We start from the raw sequence: 18,739 nt of genomic DNA on the forward strand, positions 1-18,739 counted from the left end.
CCTCGAGTCATCTTCTCATGTTTTGTCTTTTCCTTGTGTAAGCCTCAAAAAAGTGCCCCGAAATCTCATTACGATAAATACTTGTGGATAAGAATCTCCGGTGTATGCCACACACACAAAACCACTACACGCCAATTGGATCTTCTTCTAACTATGTAACAACTTCAAATTCTAACTATGCGGCTCTAGCTTCCACCATAAGCTTCCCAAGAGCTCTATTAAGGTACTACCATTTCCTTTCCTTCAGAATTCTTTCCTAACTATTCTGAGCAACACTGTCAACCATGCATCATGAAGTATACTTTTCTTCTGAACCATTATAATGTTAATTTTAGTTTTTACCTCTCTTTGCCTAGTTCTAACTTTGATTGATCAAAATGGTCTTATTAATGACGATAACTTTCTCAGGTTGATTCTTTTGTGTGGTCCTGAATCCTGGATGAGGCATGTTGGTTAAATGTGTCAGTAAAATAATAGCCAGCCAGAATCTGATGCAGTCAAGGTAGATTTCTTAGTGATGGACCTAATCTAGCCATCAGTCATGGATAGAAGCCAGAAGGGAGCCCTCATGAGCAATAAAAGCACTAAAGACTTGTCAGTTATGGTACTGTGAATTACTTAATTTTTTTTCCCATCAGATGTCAGAAAATCATGTATGTGCGAATGATAACATTAGCTTTGAACTGTAATTAGCCTTAATTATCCCTTTGATTACCAATCACACATTATATTACCTTCCCAAAAAATCTATATTTCTGAGCTAATAATTCTTGAATTCTTAGATGTTAATTAGACTTGATTGTAGCTGACTAACACATAGTAGAAGAAATTTCCCTTATTTCTTTTATCATAGAAATTGTAACACATCTAAATTACAGCATAACGGTTCAGTCCCCTGGGTAGCCAACTTGTATTTGTATGTAAGACTAAGGTGATATTTATATAACCAATCTATGTTAATTAGATTTTTGTTTAGTACAATAATTTATGTTCTTCTGGTGAATCAGTTTGTGCACCTGTCTGACTAAGAGTTATATAGATACGCACTTTCTTGAAATGGTCACTCTTTTATTTGCTTGAATTTTATGGCTGTTTAAGCTTTCGGCAATGCTATGTGGCTTTTCAGATTTATAGGGAGGAACCTGAGTAGACTAAACCGAATCATATTAATGATCTGAATGAGTGTTCTCTGTTACTTGCATTAAATTCATTTCCAAAAATGTCCATAAGTTTGATAAAGATTTGCATCAGGTTCTGAAACAGCAGCAGTACCAGAAGAAGCAACCTAAATTAAGCTCTACTCCGGAAGGGACACACAATGAATCCCACTGTCTTATCTGTAGGGGGGGAAACAGTTGCCAAACAGTTCTTTCAAGAACAAAACTGATGAATACTTTGATTGGAAAAGGGAAGCCACACGAAGCTCAGACCGTCTTCAACAATTTGACTGAAGAAGGGCATAGGCCTACTCTCATAACATACACAACTCTTGTGGCTGCTCTAACCCGCCAAAAGCGTTTCAAGTCTATTCCTGCGGTTCTTTCTAAAGTTGCAGACAATGGGATGAAGCCTGATTCAATACTTATCAATGCCATGATCAATGCGTTTTCTGATTCTGGCAAGGTTGATGAAGCCATGAAAATATTTAAGAAAATGAAGGAGTATGGATGTAAACCAACAACCAGTACTTATAATACCCTCATTAAAGGATTTGGCATTGCCGGAAGGCCTTACGAGGCTATGAAATTGACAGAGATGATGGCTCAGGATGAAAATGTGAAACCCAATGATAGAACATATAACATTCTCATTCAAGCCTGGTGTACCAAGAAAAAAATGGAAGAAGCATGGAATGTTATGCATAAAATGGTGGCTTCTGGTATTCAGCCGGATGTGGTCACATATAACACGATGGCAAGGGCATATGCTCAGATCGGTGAAACAGAAAAAGCTGAAAGATTAATATTGAAAATGCAGTACAGCAAAGTAAAACCTAATGAACGAACTTGTGGTATCGTAATAAGTGGTTACTGCAAGGAAGGCAATATGACAGAAGCCTTGAGGTTTCTGCACGGAAGAATGAAGGAGCTTGGTGTGCATCCAAATCCAGTAGTTTTCAACTCGCTTATCAAGGGATATCTAGATATTAAAGACACAAATGGAGTAGATGAGGTGAGTTCTGATATGATTAGATCAATATTTTTTTTTGCATGCATTTTCCTCCACTTTTTTGACACACTGAAGGAGGCATTAACTCAATAGCAAGATCAATACTCTTAGATAAGAACTGTTTGTTGTGAGTTTATTTCATGTATTTTGTTGGTCAGTAATTATTCAGTATCTAGTATTGTTATAAGGATAGCATTATAGTAACTTATAAATGAAAGTTGTTCAGGCACTGGCATTGATGGAAGAATTTGGGATCAAACCAGATGTAGTGACATTTAGCACCATCATGAATGCATGGAGTTCGGCAGGGCTTATGGATAATTGTGAGGAGATATTCAATAACATGGTGAAGGCAGATATAGAGCCTGACATCCACGCATATAGCATCCTTGCAAAAGGATATGCACGTGGTGGACAGTCACAAAAGGCTGAGGCTCTTCTGACTTCCATGAGCAAATATGGTGTAGAACCAAATGTGGTGATCTTCACTACCATCATCAGTGGATGGTGTGCAGAAGGAAAAATGGATCGCGCCATTAGAATTTATGAGAAAATGCAAGATGTGGGAATTCCCCCAAATTTGAAAACTTATGAAACCTTGATATGGGGATACGGAGAAGCAAAACTACCATGGAAAGCAGAAGAGTTACTTACTACTATGGAAGAGAGGGGTGTTGCCCCTGAAACATCCACTGTGCAACTGGTTGCCGATGCTTGGCGTTCCATTGGTCTATTCAAAGAAGCCAACAGAATTCTAAATGATTCAGAAGAAGAAGGATGTGACGACAAGACACCGGTGCAGAGCTTGGAGAGACAGAAATTCAGTGCAATACCTGATGTAGTGGTACCTCATCCAGAAAGAACAACTAATGGCAACATAAACATGCGAAATATTTCCACTTCCATGTTTTTGGTTCGTACAACAAATTCATATGGAGTACAAGCACATATTGTAAGTAAACAGCAGATTCAAAATCAGGTTGTTAGGCCATTCCTTGACTATTGCGGAGTAGTGTCAATACTCTGTTGAGGTGACTTTTCTCAACAATGTCAGAATATATTTGTTTGCTTCCATGCCAATGAGTTCAGGTGGAAAAACTGTAGATATCATTAATGGACTTCAGAAATCAGAGCATACACTTATACACTTGGTTACTTGTATTGTTGCATGCACTAAGCATTATTGGAAAATCTTATTTTTATATAAATATATTATTTGTACGTCGTCATCAAAACAATGAAAACTAAACCATAGAAACAGAATCATATCAATCTACTGACAAACTCTCTTAATTCAAAATCACTGTCATGAGAAATATCATACATATTCTTTCATGCGGTCTTGGTAGAAAAATTCTATAAGCAATGATCTCTCCAAATTTTCACATTATACGATCTAAAAATTAAAAAATTAAGTATTGCATTCTATATTGTACAATTTTAAATTAGCTTTTTTACTTTTGAATTCTACAAAAGTATAGATACCTTCCAAATTACAGAATTTGGAATTAATTTTTTCATTTTTATCATTTTTGAATTCTACAATATATAGATACATTCCAAATTACAGAATTTGGAATTAATTTTTTTCATTTTCGAATTGTAAATACCATAAATACATTTGGAATTGCATAAATTGGAATTTGGATACCTTTGCATGGTTTGGAATTCAAATTTTATTTATGGCTTGAATAATTTGAAAATATACTTTCAATTGTATAATTTAAAATTAACTTTTTTTAATTAATTAATTCAATTATTTTTTTTATCTTCGAATTGTTGAATCTAAAAGTTTATTTTTTCTTTGGTTTCCTTTATACTTTCCTAAAACCATCTTCTCCAATCTTGAGCATCTATTGAAACCATTGTTGCATCTATCAACTCTTTCAAACTGGAATTTCTAAAATTCTGTTCTTTTTCTTTGTGCACTTCTTTGGTGCTCCTGGATGATTTTGGTGCACCATTTATCACCTTATCTTTCTTCTTTCCTCGTATGCACCCACGCCTAATGCAAAGAAACATAAGTTTATATTTTTCAACTTAAGTTTTAGATAATATAATCGATAGATTTTTCAAATTACACAATTTAAAATAATTTACATTCTATTCCTTCTCCGGTGTTAAGTCACTTTCCTAAAGTGTTGTATGACATGACATACACAATTTTACATGGTGAAAGTCGACATTACAATTGGTGGAGTTCATATAGACGGCGAACAAAGACATAAGAGTAGAGTACATGAGAAATTGTCGAGTTTGACGGAGCAATCTATGGTGTGGTCGTCATCACCATAGCCTCCAGCTCCTATTGGGTTGCTTTGCTACTGTATTATCTTGAGAGTTGTTGCGCATGAGAAATTTATGTTACAAAGAGAGAAGAATGGAAGCGAGAAGAGGCGTGAAGAAAGGGGTAAAGTGGGAACTTCAAATGACTAAAAATGTTAGGGGTGTTAAGAAGAATAATGGGGGTGTGAATAGTGTGTTGTTCGTTGTCAACGGTATGAAGGTCGAAACTGGAATATTGTATGTAGATAGAATAATCAAAATTGAACGAGTTTCAAATTCAACTCTCTATTTCTTCAAATGCTCCAAGTTTGCGTCAATGGTGTGAATTTTGAATACGGTGAGAAGATCTGGTAGGAAAAAGGCAAGATCAAACACAGCTTCCTTTGAAAAAATGGTACGAATGAAATGTGTTGATTTTATCATTTAATCTCATCGAGCTTTTGATTTGGTATATATTGTTTGCAACCCTATACCTGTATACACAATCATGTGTATGTTGATTGCAACCGTATTACCTGTATATCTCTATTCTTTTTGTTTGCTCTAATTTTCCATTTGATTATTAAACAATGTCTGGTTATTTCTAAATATCTGGTCTTAACTTCAATCATTGTGACATCATAGACGGGGGATGAAGGCCCAAGCTACACAGTAGATGATGCTCTAGTGGCTTTGGGTTTTGGAAAGTTCCAAATTCTGGTGCTTGTTTATGCTGGTGTTGGTTGGATTTCAGAAGCAATGGAAATGATGCTACTCTCTTTTGTAGGCCCTGCAGTTCAAGCTCTATGGAATCTTTCCCCTCATGAAGAGAGTTTTATAACCAGTGCGGTTTTTGCAGGCATGCTCATCGGGGCATACTCATGGGGCATTGTTTCTGATAGATATGGAAGGAGGCAGGTTTCTCTTCACTAGTTCATTATCTTTTACATATGTCACTTGCTCTGGCATATTTCAAGTATTTCATTTCATTGGGCGGGGAGCGGCTTGCTTACCAAATCTAGGATTAGCCATGCCCCGGTTAAAACCTTCCAATGGATTTTTACGCATAAAATAATCTTCTTTGCTTAGAACATATTAAACTTGTGCTAAGTATCTTATATTATGTATGGTGTCCGGCTATGCCGACCATACTATTAAGTTATTTTGTGCTCCTGTTATGTCATAAATAAAATCTCTGTTTCAATTTTAAGTGCTTCCGTTTCAAGTGTGCTCAGCATTGTTGGTTCATTTATTATCTTTTTTCTTTGGCTTACTTCAAAAACTCAGGAAAGGATTCCTTATCACAGCGACAGTTACATCCATAGCTGGTTTTCTTAGTGCATTTGCTCCTAACTATATATTATTAATTGCCCTTCGTTCTGTGGTCGGTATTGGTTTGGGAGGTGGACCTGTATTATCATCTTGGTTTCTAGAGTTTGTTCCTGCTCCCAACAGAGGTACTTGGATGGTTATCTTTTCAGCATTTTGGACTCTTGGTACCATTTTTGAGGCCTCACTTGCATGGGTAAATTTTCATTAATTTCAATTACATTTTACAAACATGTTCTTGAAAATTTGAATTCTTAATATATAAATCAGCCTATTCCCTCTTCCCTTCCTGGCCTTTCCAGTTAACCACGACCATAGATCATCTATTTCACCCTCATAATGGTCCTTGGGTTTAGATCCGTATGTCATATTCTTTTAATTGATATTAAGTGATTCACATCTCGAACATTTTTCTATTGCTTCTTTATTTGCTCTGCGAGCTCCAAAAAATTCCAATTTGTTTCAAGTCTATTTTTTAGTTTACCCAGGATTCAATAACTTAGTGTTTACTTTTTTCATTTCACCTTGGAAAGTGCTGACACTTCACCTCCTATTCTTAATGAATGTATCTTAACTTGGATTAATATTGAAAGTGTTATGACAAATTTTCTAAGTTGGCTGTGTAGTTTCTATTCTGTCGCATGATTTAACAAATTATACAGCAGACGATTTCACCTGAAGTAAAACATTCCTTGCAGATTGTGATGCCAAATCTGGGTTGGAGATGGCTTCTTGCGCTGTCTTCTCTTCCCACCTCTTTCCTTCTTCTGTTCTACAAATTGACTCCTGAATCACCAAGATACCTATGCTTGAAAGGAAGAACAGCTGATGCAATTGAAGTTTTGGAAAAAATAGCAAGAGTAAATGGAAGAGAACTTCCTTCCGGTAACCTTGTCTCTGACCATGAAATTGAGCTACAGCAAATTGATAACCCTTCAGAGGACGCACGCTTGCTCTCTCCGACAACAAATGAAATTAAACATCCTTTAGGAATGGATTCCAATTTAGGTGGTATCTCATCATTGTCGGTGCTTCTCTCACCAAAGTTGGCAAGGTCAACAGTTCTGTTATGGGCTGTGTTCTTTGGTAATGCCTTTTCGTATTATGGCCTTGTTTTGTTGACAACTGAGCTGAACGGACATAGTAAATGCATGTCACATAAATTGCAGACAGAGAAGTCCGAGGATGTTAGTTACAAGAGTATTTTTATTGCCAGTTTTGCAGGTATTTTCTTACTGGTTTCCGAGCTTTCATACCCAACTGATGCAGTAAAATGTCTGACTGATACATAATTTAATTTTGTGCATAGAGATACCTGGACTCCTCTTGTCAGCCGTGGCAGTCGACAAACTCGGTCGAAAACTATCAATGTCGACCATGTTCTTCATCTGCTGTATTTTTCTTCTCCCGTTAGTATTCCATCTGCCTGAAGGCTTAACAACGGGCCTTTTATTTCTCGCTCGCATTTGCATCACAGCAACCTTCACAATTGTGTATATATATGCACCAGAGGTAACGTATTACTGCAAAATAATTTTGAATTATCTTATTGAAACAAAGATGATTCGAAATAGAAAACTACTAGCGACGAATACATGTTATCATTCTAACATTCTTTCCCCAAACTGAACCTTAGAAAGTTTAATGCTTGTAACACGTAAGTACTACCAAAGAAAACAGTTTCAAAGCAAGTAAATTATATATACACTTCCCTTGCCATTCTTTTTTCTCCAATTGATTGTTGAAATAACACCATTTAGTAATCAGCAAAACAAAATACATAAAAATAAACTCGCTGATTATGAGTGCAGCGAGTTTATAGTTATAGTTAAAGAAACTGTATTTTAAGATTAATCTTTTAATTTCTTCTTTGCAAAACCAATTAGGCTTCTTAATATGAAACTGAAAGTGATGCAATTACAAATGATATGGAGTGGAGTGTAGTTTATTTCTCTAACAAATGATTGATATGCATTGTATGTTTATCATTTGATCATTTATCATTTTTAAATACACTTCCAGATAATAATTTAGTTCTTTCAACTGTATAAAATATTTTATGTGGAGTGCATCTTAAATAAAACTATTCTGTGATAGAAATTTCCCTGTCACCAATTAAAATTATTTGTATTAAGTATAATATTTATTTTCAGAAAAGACAAACGCTGGATGTGGTTTGACAGGTTTTAAGATGATGCACATATAGTTAAAGATAGTTTAACAGAATTTTTGTGGTTGAATACTTCTTTATACATTACAGTAATTTAATATTTCTAATATTTATATGAACTGCAGATGTACCCTACATCAGTTAGAACAACTGGTGTGGGAATTGCAAGTTCGGTGGGCAGAATTGGTGGAATGATATGTCCTCTGGTTGCTGTGGGTTTAGTACATGGATGTCATCAAACTGTAGCTGTCCTTCTGTTTGAGATAATAGTACTTCTTTCAGGAATATGTGTCGTGTTCTTACCGATTGAGACCATGGGCCAGGAACTCAGAGATAGTGTGCAAGTCTAAAGCAGACCAACAGCATATACAGATAATGTCTTGAATTTTTGAATCATGAAAACATACAAGCAAATTATTGTTCTGCCCTTGGAGAAGAGGAGCAGAACGCCTGTAGAAAATTGGAGAAGAAGCAACTATAGGGAAAGTGTTCTGCTTTCTAAAATACTCCTGTCATTTTACTTCTTATTTCATTATATTTGAACCCTTTTAATTACACTTTTCCACGCATCTGATCCTTCTTCAATATGCAAATGCATATTATTCTGTAAACTAGAATTAGATTGTTATTGATGAGAGTAAAATAAAATACCATATTACTTTTTTAAATTTTAAAAATAAAATGACTCTAAACTAGTAAGTCTTAAATAATATTTGTTATGATAACTTGTGATAAAACAAAATGAGAACAGAAAGATAAAAGTGAGTTTTTAAAAAAATTATAATTAACTTCGACATGAATTGATTAGAAAAAAGTTAGTTTCAATTAGTAATTAAAATTAATCTTCAGGCAATCATATTACAGTATTTTTTTCCATTGAAAATAAGTGTTTTGTTTTTTCATCCAAATATTCAAATGGAAATAGAACAATAAAAGTCTAAACATCACCCAAATGCCCTGGCCATATATTTTAAAATAATGGAATTTAAAGTATTTTTAATCAAATTTCAAGTCTTTTATAAGTTTATCTATTTTTAATTGAGGTATTAACTTTTTTATATTTATTAAGTATTTAGAATTTTTATATTTTTTAATTGAATATTAATGATTTAATTGTTTAGTTGATTAGGTGACGTATTTGGTTAATTAAATTGTAATGTGAAGATTTTTATTGAACAAAATGATTTGCAGAAGGGGTCTTTAATGTTGATGTTGTCGTGTCATATTAAGATGAAATACATAAAAATGAAAAATAAAGAATAATAAAAATAATGTTATTAGGTTGTATGTGAGAGAGTTAGTAGATATAATAGATAAATGATTCGCATATTACTTTTAATAGACCTGTAGAATGTGATTGTGATTGTCCATATTAGAATGCAAGAAAAACTAATGAATATTCAAGATTAATTCAGAATTTACCAAACATTTTGTTAAATAAATTAATTTAATAAAATACATAGACATCTCTCAAATTTAATTTTACAAAAAACAACCATAATTTCAATATACTATTGTCATAATTTTTCTTTTATCATAATTATCATATATATTTAAATTTTCTTCTTTATTATTTTTATTCTTCAAAATTTCAGTCCTAACTTATTTATAAATATTAAATTAAATATATTTCTTTTAACTCCAAATTTACCTCACTATCAAAATTTTGAATTTATAAAAATTATTTTTAATAAATCATTATACAATCAATAAAGAAATACTTTCTAAAAATTATTTAATTAATTAATTTTAAAAATCTGTTTAGATTCATCCCTCAGGGAGTTGAATTACGATAGCAATATGTCCATCAAAAATTAAAATTTCCATGAATTGTTTACTGAGAAAGAAAATTTTCCAGTCAATAATATTGTTGTAGTTTGGAAAATAATTTGTACAGTGAAGCGAATAAACTTAACAATTAATTACAATAGAAAAAAAAAACACAGCTATCTCACTCGCATTAAAGGAAAAAAAAAGGTACGTGCATGGAAGAATTGATGGAGTCTTAAATAGAAATATTACATGAAATTAATTAAACGTGACATGCATATTTATGGACATATAAATTTAATGATAATAATGATTTACGATAGATATTTTTTAGAGATATTCGAATGCGGAATGATTAAACGAAATTGATTAGATATATTATTAATAAATATTATTATTAAACTAATTTATATATATATATATATATATATATATATATATATATATATATATATATAACCTATACTTGTTTGATATTGTTGAAGTGAAATTTACTAAGATGCAAAATTATCTTATTGTGATATGAAATAAATATAACTTTGTCTAAGTTTTTTAAAAACTTAAAAGATTGCTTCATGGTTTGATTTGCTTAAGTAAGTTTTGGGCATTGACGAGGATATCGTGTTAGTAATTGTAATTGCAAATTTGTTTCATAATTTAACGTGTCTTTCACACAAATAAGAATGTCAGGAAAAAATATGTATATTTTAATTAAATATAAATAAGAAATAGTACAAGTGATTTCTACTATTATATTTTAATTATTTTTCTCTCTTTCCTCTTAATTCTACTCAAGAAGTCTAAAAACACTAAATTATTATAACATTAAAAGGAAAGTACTATTAAAAGAAATATTAATAAATTTTTTAGTTAAAAGTATAAATTAGGAATCCCTAATATTATATATGTCTATAGCATCTTATTCGATTATAATATGTTTCTAAATATTTGAAAAATTAATAATATTAGTTTAACACAAACATTTACAACTAAAATAAATATTTATAATTTAATTGAACCCGTTTAAAATCTAATTATGTGTAAATGTAGCTGTAATTATTGGAATACGAAGGAATTCATCTAAGAGGACCAGATCTAATTTTTAAAATTAATTGTATTTCATTTTTAATCAAATTCAATTATGTTAAATATAGGAATTACAACTTTACTAATTAATTTAATTGATAAGGACGGGTTGGAATTCATTTTTAATTCCATTAGATCCAGATTTATAATAAAAGATGTTAATTTTTGAAAATGGATAAAAATGAGATTAATTAACCGACTAATGCTGTTTCCTTTATGCAATAGAATCCGCAAACCCCCCTAATTACAAGCAATTTAATTGAACACTGAAATAATTTAGATTTATTTAGAAGGAGGTACTCCACCACTAGATGAATAGACAGGTACTGTTCATAGTTTGCATTTCCTTGAGATTCTTGTGCGGGTTTTGAAGATCTTTCCTCTTCAGATTCATGGCGGCAATCCAACCACCACAGGCTCCGGATCGTACAACCGGTATTTGAACGCGGCTCGACTCCTTTATTTTTCTTCTTATTGTGATTATCATCATAATTACTATTATATTTTCATCGAATTTTGACCTTCCCAAATTTCCTTTCGCCGAAGTAAATAATCAATTGAGATTTTTTTATTAATGTTTATGAATTCAAGAAAAGAAATATTATTATGGTTGTAGTTAATGTTCGATGTCCATTACTTTCTTTTTTGTTCAGCCTTAAACCTTGCATCTGGGTACGACAATCATAAGTGATGTTGATCTCAGTATCTTAATTCTCTGTGTCATGAATGACACCACCCCTGGTGTTATCAGACAACAAAGAATTGTGGACTTTCGCTGTAATCCCTGATGGGATCATCGTGGTTTAGTAAACAACTCATGCGTTGAAGTGGATTTTGTTGGGGGTGGGGGGTTACAAGAAATGAATTATCACGCTTTAAGTCAGACATTCTGTGTTACGAATTTCGTAATTATGGCTTCAATCATCAACGGCACTGAGAGACTACGGTCTGAAGGATAATTACTTTATTTTTCTATGTGATCTATTACACTTCATTTTTGCCTGCTTTCCATTCCAAAGTGTATTCACACTCTTTGGTTTGCATGTGGATTTGTGTGCATGTAGTTATTAATTCAGGTTTTGCTATCTCCAAATTTAGCTTTGCTTGGTCAATAATCTGTACTGCTACTACTTGTGTTTTTAAGTTCATACTGTCACTGAGCATATAGATCATGCATGCAGAAGAGATACCAGCCGAACCAGATAACATGAAGGAGCAGGTAGTAGTTCTCTAACTCATACAAAAATAAGTCATTTCACTAGATATGCCCCTGATAGATAAATATATATAGGGAAGGGATCAAGTCACTCCTCATTCTAACCTTTTATTTTTGTCTAAATGGTTAGTATGTAACTCACTTTTATCCATTAGATTAAGAAAAAAATAAAGGGTGATGAGGAGTAACTGTCCTAAAGTTTCTCAGTAACTTAATCCCTCTTCACACACACACACACACAAACATGTCTTATTTTCTTAGCTTCATTCATCAATACCTGAAAGTTCAATATCTTTCAAGTCTTCTCAGGGTACAGTGACTATAGGTCATTCGAGGGAGACCACAAATCAATCAGGCTCTTTAGGTTCGGGTGGAGATGTTCCTCTGTATCCTCCTAATGTGTATGCTCCTCAAGCCCAGGCTTTCTACTATAGAGGTTAATCTTCATTTCTGCAAGTCCTTTTCATTCTTTGAAAGAATTATCACTATACTATTATGTTGACCAACTACCTAGGGAATTTTAGTTTTGCGTACATGGCTTTTAAGTTTTTCATATATGTGGGTAAAGCTATTGTGACTTCCTCATGTTTAGGTGTTATTGTCCTTGACATTTTGAAATAAATTACTGAAATGGTACTATCATTTTGAAACACATGATAGTATTGCAAGACTCGCCTGAGTTTTTTATCCTTTTTGCAACCTATTCAACATTTTTCTTGCATTACTGATCTACTCTATAGGTTGCTCACTTTCACTTTCACAGTCCTGACATTGTTATCCATCTTATGAACATTTCCTGGCACACAAATTTAAAAGTCCATAGATGTCTTAATTTTAAATTATGTTTATAATCAGTTCGAGTTTGCAGAAGTGTAAGATTTTAGATACATTTTATTGCTTTTGAATTGAATGGAGTGACTTTGTTTTTTTATGTACATAATTTAGTAACCATTTTTTTTTTCCATACACCACATGTAATTATCAGATGATTTTCAAATAGCAAAGTGGTCATTGACTATCCCAATTGGCTTATGGTGCTCGTTGTGCTGTGTTGTGCAAACTTTATTTGGTAACTGGTGTTGCTATTGCTATTTTCTAATTTTTAGTGAGTCTGATTCCAGGTTTTGACAATGGCAACGGTGAATGGGATGAATATTCTTCATATGTCAATTCTGAGGGATTAGAAATTGGATCTCCTGTGAGAATTTGTCATCTCTTTTTATTTGTGCACAGTTTCTGTCTGCAATGCTTAACGCAATATATGTTCTTTTAAACTATTTTAGGGTGTCTACAATGAAAATCCATCCCTTATTTTCCATTCTGGGTATGGCTTCAACCCACAAATGCCTTATGGACCGTATTCCCCAGTTACCACACCTTTGCCTTCTGTAGGCGGAGACACACAGTTATACTCCTCGCAGCAATTTCCATACACTGGACCACCTTATTATCCTCAGCTAATTCCTCCTAGCTTATCATATCTCAATTCACCTACTCCAGTTTCACAGCCAGAGCTCACCAACCTGGTAGGTATTGACCAACAAGTTGATAACATGTTTTTTGGACCAAGAGCAGGCTATCCATCCGTGGGATCTTTTGGTCGAGGCAGCTTTCCTGTAGCACCTGGTTCCTTTGGCTTTCATGAATCCCAACAAGGATTTGAAGGATCAAGATCTGGTGGTATCTGGTCAGATTGCTCAAAACCCTCAGAAAGACAAAGATCTTTAATGCCTCTATCACCATCTGTTTCTCCACGGCCCATGGGCTCACTTGGGTCATTTGGGCCGAGTGTTGGAATGGTTTGTTCAATAACTTAAGCATAATTATGCATGATATTACATTTTCTTCTAAATAATTGATATTTTTTAAAATCAGTGATTAATCTTGCTCGTCACTAATGTATATTTATATATGCAAATTTGAATGGCACAACTTTTAGAAATCAGAGATAAAGGCTACAACCTATGACATACTATATACAATAAAAAACAGCTCCATAAAAAGCTAGACAACGTAAGATGATCATTATTTTAACACCTTTTCTCTAGGTGGAGCAAACAGATTGTATGCACCAAGCTTGGAACTTAATTCAAGGTCTTCTTAAGGATTTTTTTTCAAATATACGAAGTTGATCACTAAAGTTGATAAACCCATAACTGATATCCTTTGATAGCAATTTTTTTTTTTAATGAAATGATAATCAATTTTGATGTTTAGTTCTTTCACAAAAACCCTAGATTGGAAGCAATGTGAAGTGCTGCTTGATTTTCACAATATAACTTCATGTGTTGAACTTTACAAAATTTCAACCGTGGTTTTTATCCACTCAAGTTCACATGTAACTAAAGCTATAGCATGATAACTTAATTCTTCCTTGTCTCGGCCTATATACCTTTACAGAGATATCTACATATCTGTCACAATTGTGTATTTGATAACTTATTCTTCCTTGTCTTGGCCTATATACCTGATCAATAGTACCCTATGGCATCATTGGCATTCATCATAATCCAGATTTTATTGGTTGAAAAGCAGTTTATCTATCAAACCTTGTATTTAAGAAAAATATTTCAGTGAATTTGAAAGAAATAATGGGTGAAATGAAAATAGGTTTCCAGTTCTGTTTTTTAATGGGAACTCAAGTCCTATGACCCATAACTGATATTAACGTATTCCAATAAAATTTCTGAATTTTGGTTTTAAATGAAGTATTACTACGCACAGCAAAGATGTGAAACAGGAAGTTGCCAGATAGCAACACATATATTGTCAATATGTCACATTGTGCTGACTACTCTGTTCTTTGTAGGCCTCTCATCAACAGCAATCATTGTATGGGTTTGGATCTGGTTCAAACTCTTATGGTAGAGGCTACCTACCTAACCACGGCTCTAACTTTGGAGGTACTTCTATTTCCAATCTTAATGATAGGAGTTGTGCTTCTCTTGAAAATAGCAGGAGGCAAGGGCGGCCATCTGCATCTCTTTGCAATTGTAACGGTACTCTTGATATCCTTAGTGAGCAGAACCGAGGTCCAAGGGCTTCAAAGCTGAAAAATCAAATTTTGGCTGAAAAAAGTTCTGTGGATAATAGTAAAAATAGTGCATCTACTGCCAAGTTTCAAAGTGAGTCACTCAATCGGTCAGATTTTGCCATAGATTACAAGGATGCCAAATTTTTTGTCATCAAATCTTACAGTGAAGATAATGTCCACAAGAGCATTAAGTATGGTGTCTGGGCTAGTACACCAAATGGAAACAGGAAGCTAGATGCTGCATATCGCCAAGCAATGGAGAAGCAAGAGGCCTGCCCTATATTTCTCTTTTTCTCGGTAATTATCTGGTATTTGTAACTATTTTAGTCCAAATATCGTGCTACCATTTTCAACCTATTGTAACTATATATTTCTTGTCCTGTGTTTGTAGCAAACCTTGGTTCAGTGTTTTCTATTATTGTCCTATTTTCTGTTAAAAAAACTTATGATTGTTTTTTTGAGAAATAACTGTCTTGTTTCACAGTTTCCTAAGATAGCTTTTGGAAAAAAAATGTGGTTATTTCCCATGGAAAAGATCTCCAAACAAAGATTCAATGGGTTTAGTTCTTGACCTTGTATTCATGGCATTATATTGTTTTAGTTTTATGGGGTAGGGGATTTGACATCTATTGCCTGATATTGGGTTTAAAATTACTACTCTGAAGTTCTAAAATTAATTTTCTGTGTTTTTGCTAGTGTTTTTCTAACATTAGATACTGCCGTGAAAAAAAATTTCGCAACTATTTCCAGGTCAATGCTAGTGCTCAGTTCTGTGGGGTAGCTGAAATGGTTGGACCTGTCAATTTTGACAAGAGTGTGGACTTCTGGCAACAAGATAAGTGGAGTGGGCAGTTTCCCGTGAAGTGGCACATAATTAAAGACGTTCCTAACAGTCAGTTTCGTCACATTGTACTTGAAAATAATGATAACAAGCCTGTGACTAACAGTCGAGATACTCAGGAGGTAGAATCAGGGTTCTTTCACTATCTACGAATTTATGAAATATGCTTTAAACGTTTTACTGTTTTTACTCTAATTTCATAGCATGTCAGATTTGATGGAAGACAGAGGGAAATGATTACTGCAGGGTGTCAATGAGAAGACTTCTGACAATTGAATGTTGAGTTACATATTGCCTTTAGAAACTTTCTCATACTTTTAGGCATCCTAAAACTTATTTTGCGTCCTGATTTGTACGTTCACCTTGGTCTTTGGAATTACATCTTTCTGAGCTTTGCTTGGGACTCTACCAAGTTTACTTTTTGCTCACTTGTTTTGTTTTTAGTTAGTTTTCAGATAATTAATGTTTCTAATTAAAGTGATGAGTGAGCAGTTAGGTCAATTTAGCTTCCGATCCTAGGTATCACTGTATTCTATAAACATCCAAACTAATTCTAGAAATCAGTTTATAACGTGCTAGTAAAAATTTAGTGATTGCCTGCTACTGATTAGTTGCTCATTTCTTATTTTAAACTTTGCAGGTGAAGTTGCCACAGGGTATTGAAATGTTGGCCATTTTTAAAAACTATGAAACTGATGTTTCCATCCTGGATGATTTTGATTTCTACGAAGACCGGCAGAAGGCTATGCAAGAACGGAAGGCAAGGCAGCAAAACAGCATGATGACAACTGGGTTAGTTGGAGAAAATGAACATCGGAATTCTGCTAACACTACTGGTGAATTTATGAAGCAGATGACAAAGAGCTTTGCCCTAGTTGTCCGCTTAGATGAGAATAACAAAGAAGTTGCCGCGGACAGAGATAATTTAGTCTCTCATGGCCCCATTGGTAACGTAGTTAAATCTGATGATGGTCAATCAGTGCCGGCCTCTTCAACTCAAACCAGTTAGGAAGATATACCAGAAATGTTGTTTCACATTTGGTGATTGAAAATTGGAATCATCCCTGCTTTATCTCATAACTTTTTTCCAAACAAGGTAGCGTTGCCGTTGTTGAGTCGTTGGAGTCTATGGGGTTTCTAAGTGAGGTACTCACGCAAGAGAATGGATTTCATGTATAAGTGTCTCCTGCGGTGCTTCAATTAGAAGCTTCGTTTTGATTTAGTTATCCCCACCCCAAAAAAACAAATAATAATAACTTCTGCTCATTGGAGTGTATAGGTTAGATTTTAATCACCCCTTTTGTTTAATAATTTCGTGTAGGATTGTTTTAGGCGTGTTTCATTTTGTAAAATTTCCTCGTCTTTACAACCCTTTTAATAAAGGCAGCAAATCCCCTTGCAATTATCATTGTTATTATTATTATGATGATGGTAGTTATCAATTTCATTATTACCATTATATTATATAGTGAAATGCACACGACAATCTTCATTTCATGTGCAAGACCAAAAAAAAAAATGTATGGGAAAACCTCCTTCTTTTCTCATGTTTAATTTCTTAAAAATGTTATTTGCATGCTAATAGATACTCTTATCTAAATTCTATTTTTAAAAATTGTATATGAGAAATGTAAATACGACATGCAGAGATATTTTTGGCTTAATACCTCTAATGGTTCCTATTTTTGTCAAGTTTGTTCACCTTGGTCCCCATGTTTTTTTCTGTTTAATGTTATCCTAAAGAGTGTAAATTTTGTTCAATTTAATTCTTTTTGCTAACACCGTTTAAATCGTTAACGGCCTTCAGTCCAACCAAAAATTGAAACCCTGCTTTCTTTCTAAAAATCTAACCCTAGCGCTGCCACACCTAAACCCTCAGGCCACCACCGCAATCATTACATACTTGCAAACGAAACCTAGAAGACCATTACCATGATGCGGCTGCGACCACCTCCACGCACCACCATCTTCATCGCGCGCCTTCACCACCATCTTCTTCCCAGTTTGCGCTGCCATCATAGCGATTGAGGGTTTCGATTTGGGGGTTTTTGTTGTGTAATCTGGTTTTTGTAAATTGGAATGTATGATTTTCGTTTCAAAATTGAGGGGTTCAAATTGGGAATGTTAGGGTTTCTAAACTTGGGGTTTTTCATTTTGGGTTCATTTGATTGCTATAATGGGTTTCGTGGTGATTGTTGTTGGATGCACGGGTGGCGCCAATGAAGGTGCTGGTAGGTGGCCATGGGTGGTTGTTGGACAGAGAAAATGATGGAGGTGAGAAGATGGTGGTTGGTCGTGACCGTGGCGGCGGTGGTTAGGGTTAGGTGGTGGTTAGGGTTTTTGTGTAAGGGGAAATTAGGGTTTATGGAGGTAGGAGATGATGATGACGTGTCATGGGTGATGTGTCATTGATTATACAACTGGACAGTTGGTCGTTAACGATTTAAACGGCGTTAGCAAAAAGGACCAAATTGAACAAAATTTACACTCTTTAGGACAACATTGAACAGAAAAAAAACATGGGAACCAAAGTGAACAAACTTGACGAAAATAGGGACCATCAAGAGTATTAAGCCGATATTTTTTTATGAAAGTGAAACAATGGGTAGAAGACCTCTTAGACGATATACAAATTTTACCAAGTGTTTAAGCATTCATTAGTGCAAAACTTTATATCTACTTTATGCTTGCTAGTGCATCAAGGATGAGTTACATGGAACACAAGGCATAGTTGGATCATGTTTAATTAGTATAGGAAGATCTAGAACATTGTTTCATTTTTAGCTTGGTTTGCCTGTTGCATCTCATAGAAGAGAGTTTTGTAGTTTTGTTTAGTACTTAGACATTTAATTGAGTTCA

At 34.0% G+C, this 18,739-nt stretch overlaps 3 protein-coding genes across 13 annotated transcripts; all 3 read left to right on the top strand.

The window, feature by feature from the left end:
- The first annotated feature begins 66 nt into the window (after positions 1 to 66).
- LOC106779112 (pentatricopeptide repeat-containing protein At5g21222) lies at positions 67 to 3,324 on the top strand. Of its 2 annotated transcripts, none has more exons than XM_014667165.2 (4): positions 67 to 223; positions 409 to 604; positions 1,252 to 2,172; positions 2,396 to 3,324. In XM_014667165.2, exons 2-4 carry the CDS (start codon positions 542 to 544, stop codon positions 3,197 to 3,199), a joined length of 1,788 nt encoding a protein of 595 aa, XP_014522651.1. In that variant the 5' UTR covers positions 67 to 223; positions 409 to 541; the 3' UTR covers positions 3,200 to 3,324. The 2 variants fall into 2 exon arrangements, with proteins under 2 accessions (XP_014522651.1, XP_014522652.1); XM_014667166.1 differs by having other exon boundaries at positions 206 to 296.
- A 1,023-nt stretch (positions 3,325 to 4,347) lies between these two features.
- On the top strand, positions 4,348 to 8,576 carry LOC106779101 (organic cation/carnitine transporter 7). Of its 3 annotated transcripts, none has more exons than XM_014667148.2 (6): positions 4,348 to 4,849; positions 5,222 to 5,348; positions 5,722 to 5,959; positions 6,462 to 6,987; positions 7,073 to 7,275; positions 8,059 to 8,576. In XM_014667148.2, the coding sequence occupies exons 2-6, from the start codon at positions 5,296 to 5,298 to the stop codon at positions 8,281 to 8,283; spliced, it is 1,245 nt and encodes a 414-aa protein (XP_014522634.1). In that variant the 5' UTR covers positions 4,348 to 4,849; positions 5,222 to 5,295; the 3' UTR covers positions 8,284 to 8,576. The 3 variants fall into 3 exon arrangements, with proteins under 3 accessions (XP_014522634.1, XP_014522635.1, XP_014522633.1); XM_014667147.2 differs by having other exon boundaries at positions 4,352 to 4,849; positions 5,080 to 5,348; XM_014667149.2 differs by lacking the exon at positions 5,722 to 5,959 and having other exon boundaries at positions 4,351 to 4,849; positions 5,080 to 5,352.
- A 2,459-nt stretch (positions 8,577 to 11,035) lies between these two features.
- On the top strand, positions 11,036 to 17,282 carry LOC106779109. 8 transcript variants are annotated; one of them, XM_014667158.2, is made up of 9 exons: positions 11,036 to 11,112; positions 11,178 to 11,224; positions 11,971 to 12,008; positions 12,306 to 12,441; positions 13,127 to 13,203; positions 13,289 to 13,804; positions 14,815 to 15,336; positions 15,790 to 16,002; positions 16,521 to 17,282. In XM_014667158.2, exons 2-9 carry the CDS (start codon positions 11,182 to 11,184, stop codon positions 16,887 to 16,889), a joined length of 1,914 nt encoding a protein of 637 aa, XP_014522644.1. In that variant the 5' UTR covers positions 11,036 to 11,112; positions 11,178 to 11,181; the 3' UTR covers positions 16,890 to 17,282. The 8 variants fall into 8 exon arrangements, with proteins under 8 accessions (XP_014522644.1, XP_022632159.1, XP_014522643.1 ...); XM_022776438.1 differs by having other exon boundaries at positions 12,315 to 12,441; XM_014667157.2 differs by having other exon boundaries at positions 11,076 to 11,224.
- The last annotated feature ends 1,457 nt before the right edge of the window (positions 17,283 to 18,739 follow it).

The sequence above is a fragment of the Vigna radiata genome, unplaced genomic scaffold (assembly GCF_000741045.1).
Source record: "Vigna radiata var. radiata cultivar VC1973A unplaced genomic scaffold, Vradiata_ver6 scaffold_421, whole genome shotgun sequence".
NCBI classification, from domain to species: Eukaryota; Viridiplantae; Streptophyta; class Magnoliopsida; order Fabales; family Fabaceae; genus Vigna; species Vigna radiata.

Coding starts and splice junctions, on each gene's coding strand:
- LOC106779112 (XM_014667165.2), top strand. CDS start 542: ATGGATAGAAGCCAGAAGGGAGCCCTCATGAGCAATAAAAGCACTAAA. Junction 605..1,251: donor CTAAAGACTTGTCAGTTATG/GTACTGTGAATT, acceptor GATTTGCATCAG/GTTCTGAAACAGCAGCAGTA. Junction 2,173..2,395: donor ACACAAATGGAGTAGATGAG/GTGAGTTCTGAT, acceptor AAAGTTGTTCAG/GCACTGGCATTGATGGAAGA.
- LOC106779101 (XM_014667147.2), top strand. Junction 6,988..7,072: donor TTTTATTGCCAGTTTTGCAG/GTATTTTCTTAC, acceptor TTTTGTGCATAG/AGATACCTGGACTCCTCTTG. Junction 7,276..8,058: donor TGTATATATATGCACCAGAG/GTAACGTATTAC, acceptor TATGAACTGCAG/ATGTACCCTACATCAGTTAG.
- LOC106779109 (XM_014667158.2), top strand. CDS start 11,182: ATGGCGGCAATCCAACCACCACAGGCTCCGGATCGTACAACCG. Junction 12,442..13,126: donor CCAGGCTTTCTACTATAGAG/GTTAATCTTCAT, acceptor GTCTGATTCCAG/GTTTTGACAATGGCAACGGT. Junction 15,337..15,789: donor CTATATTTCTCTTTTTCTCG/GTAATTATCTGG, acceptor AACTATTTCCAG/GTCAATGCTAGTGCTCAGTT.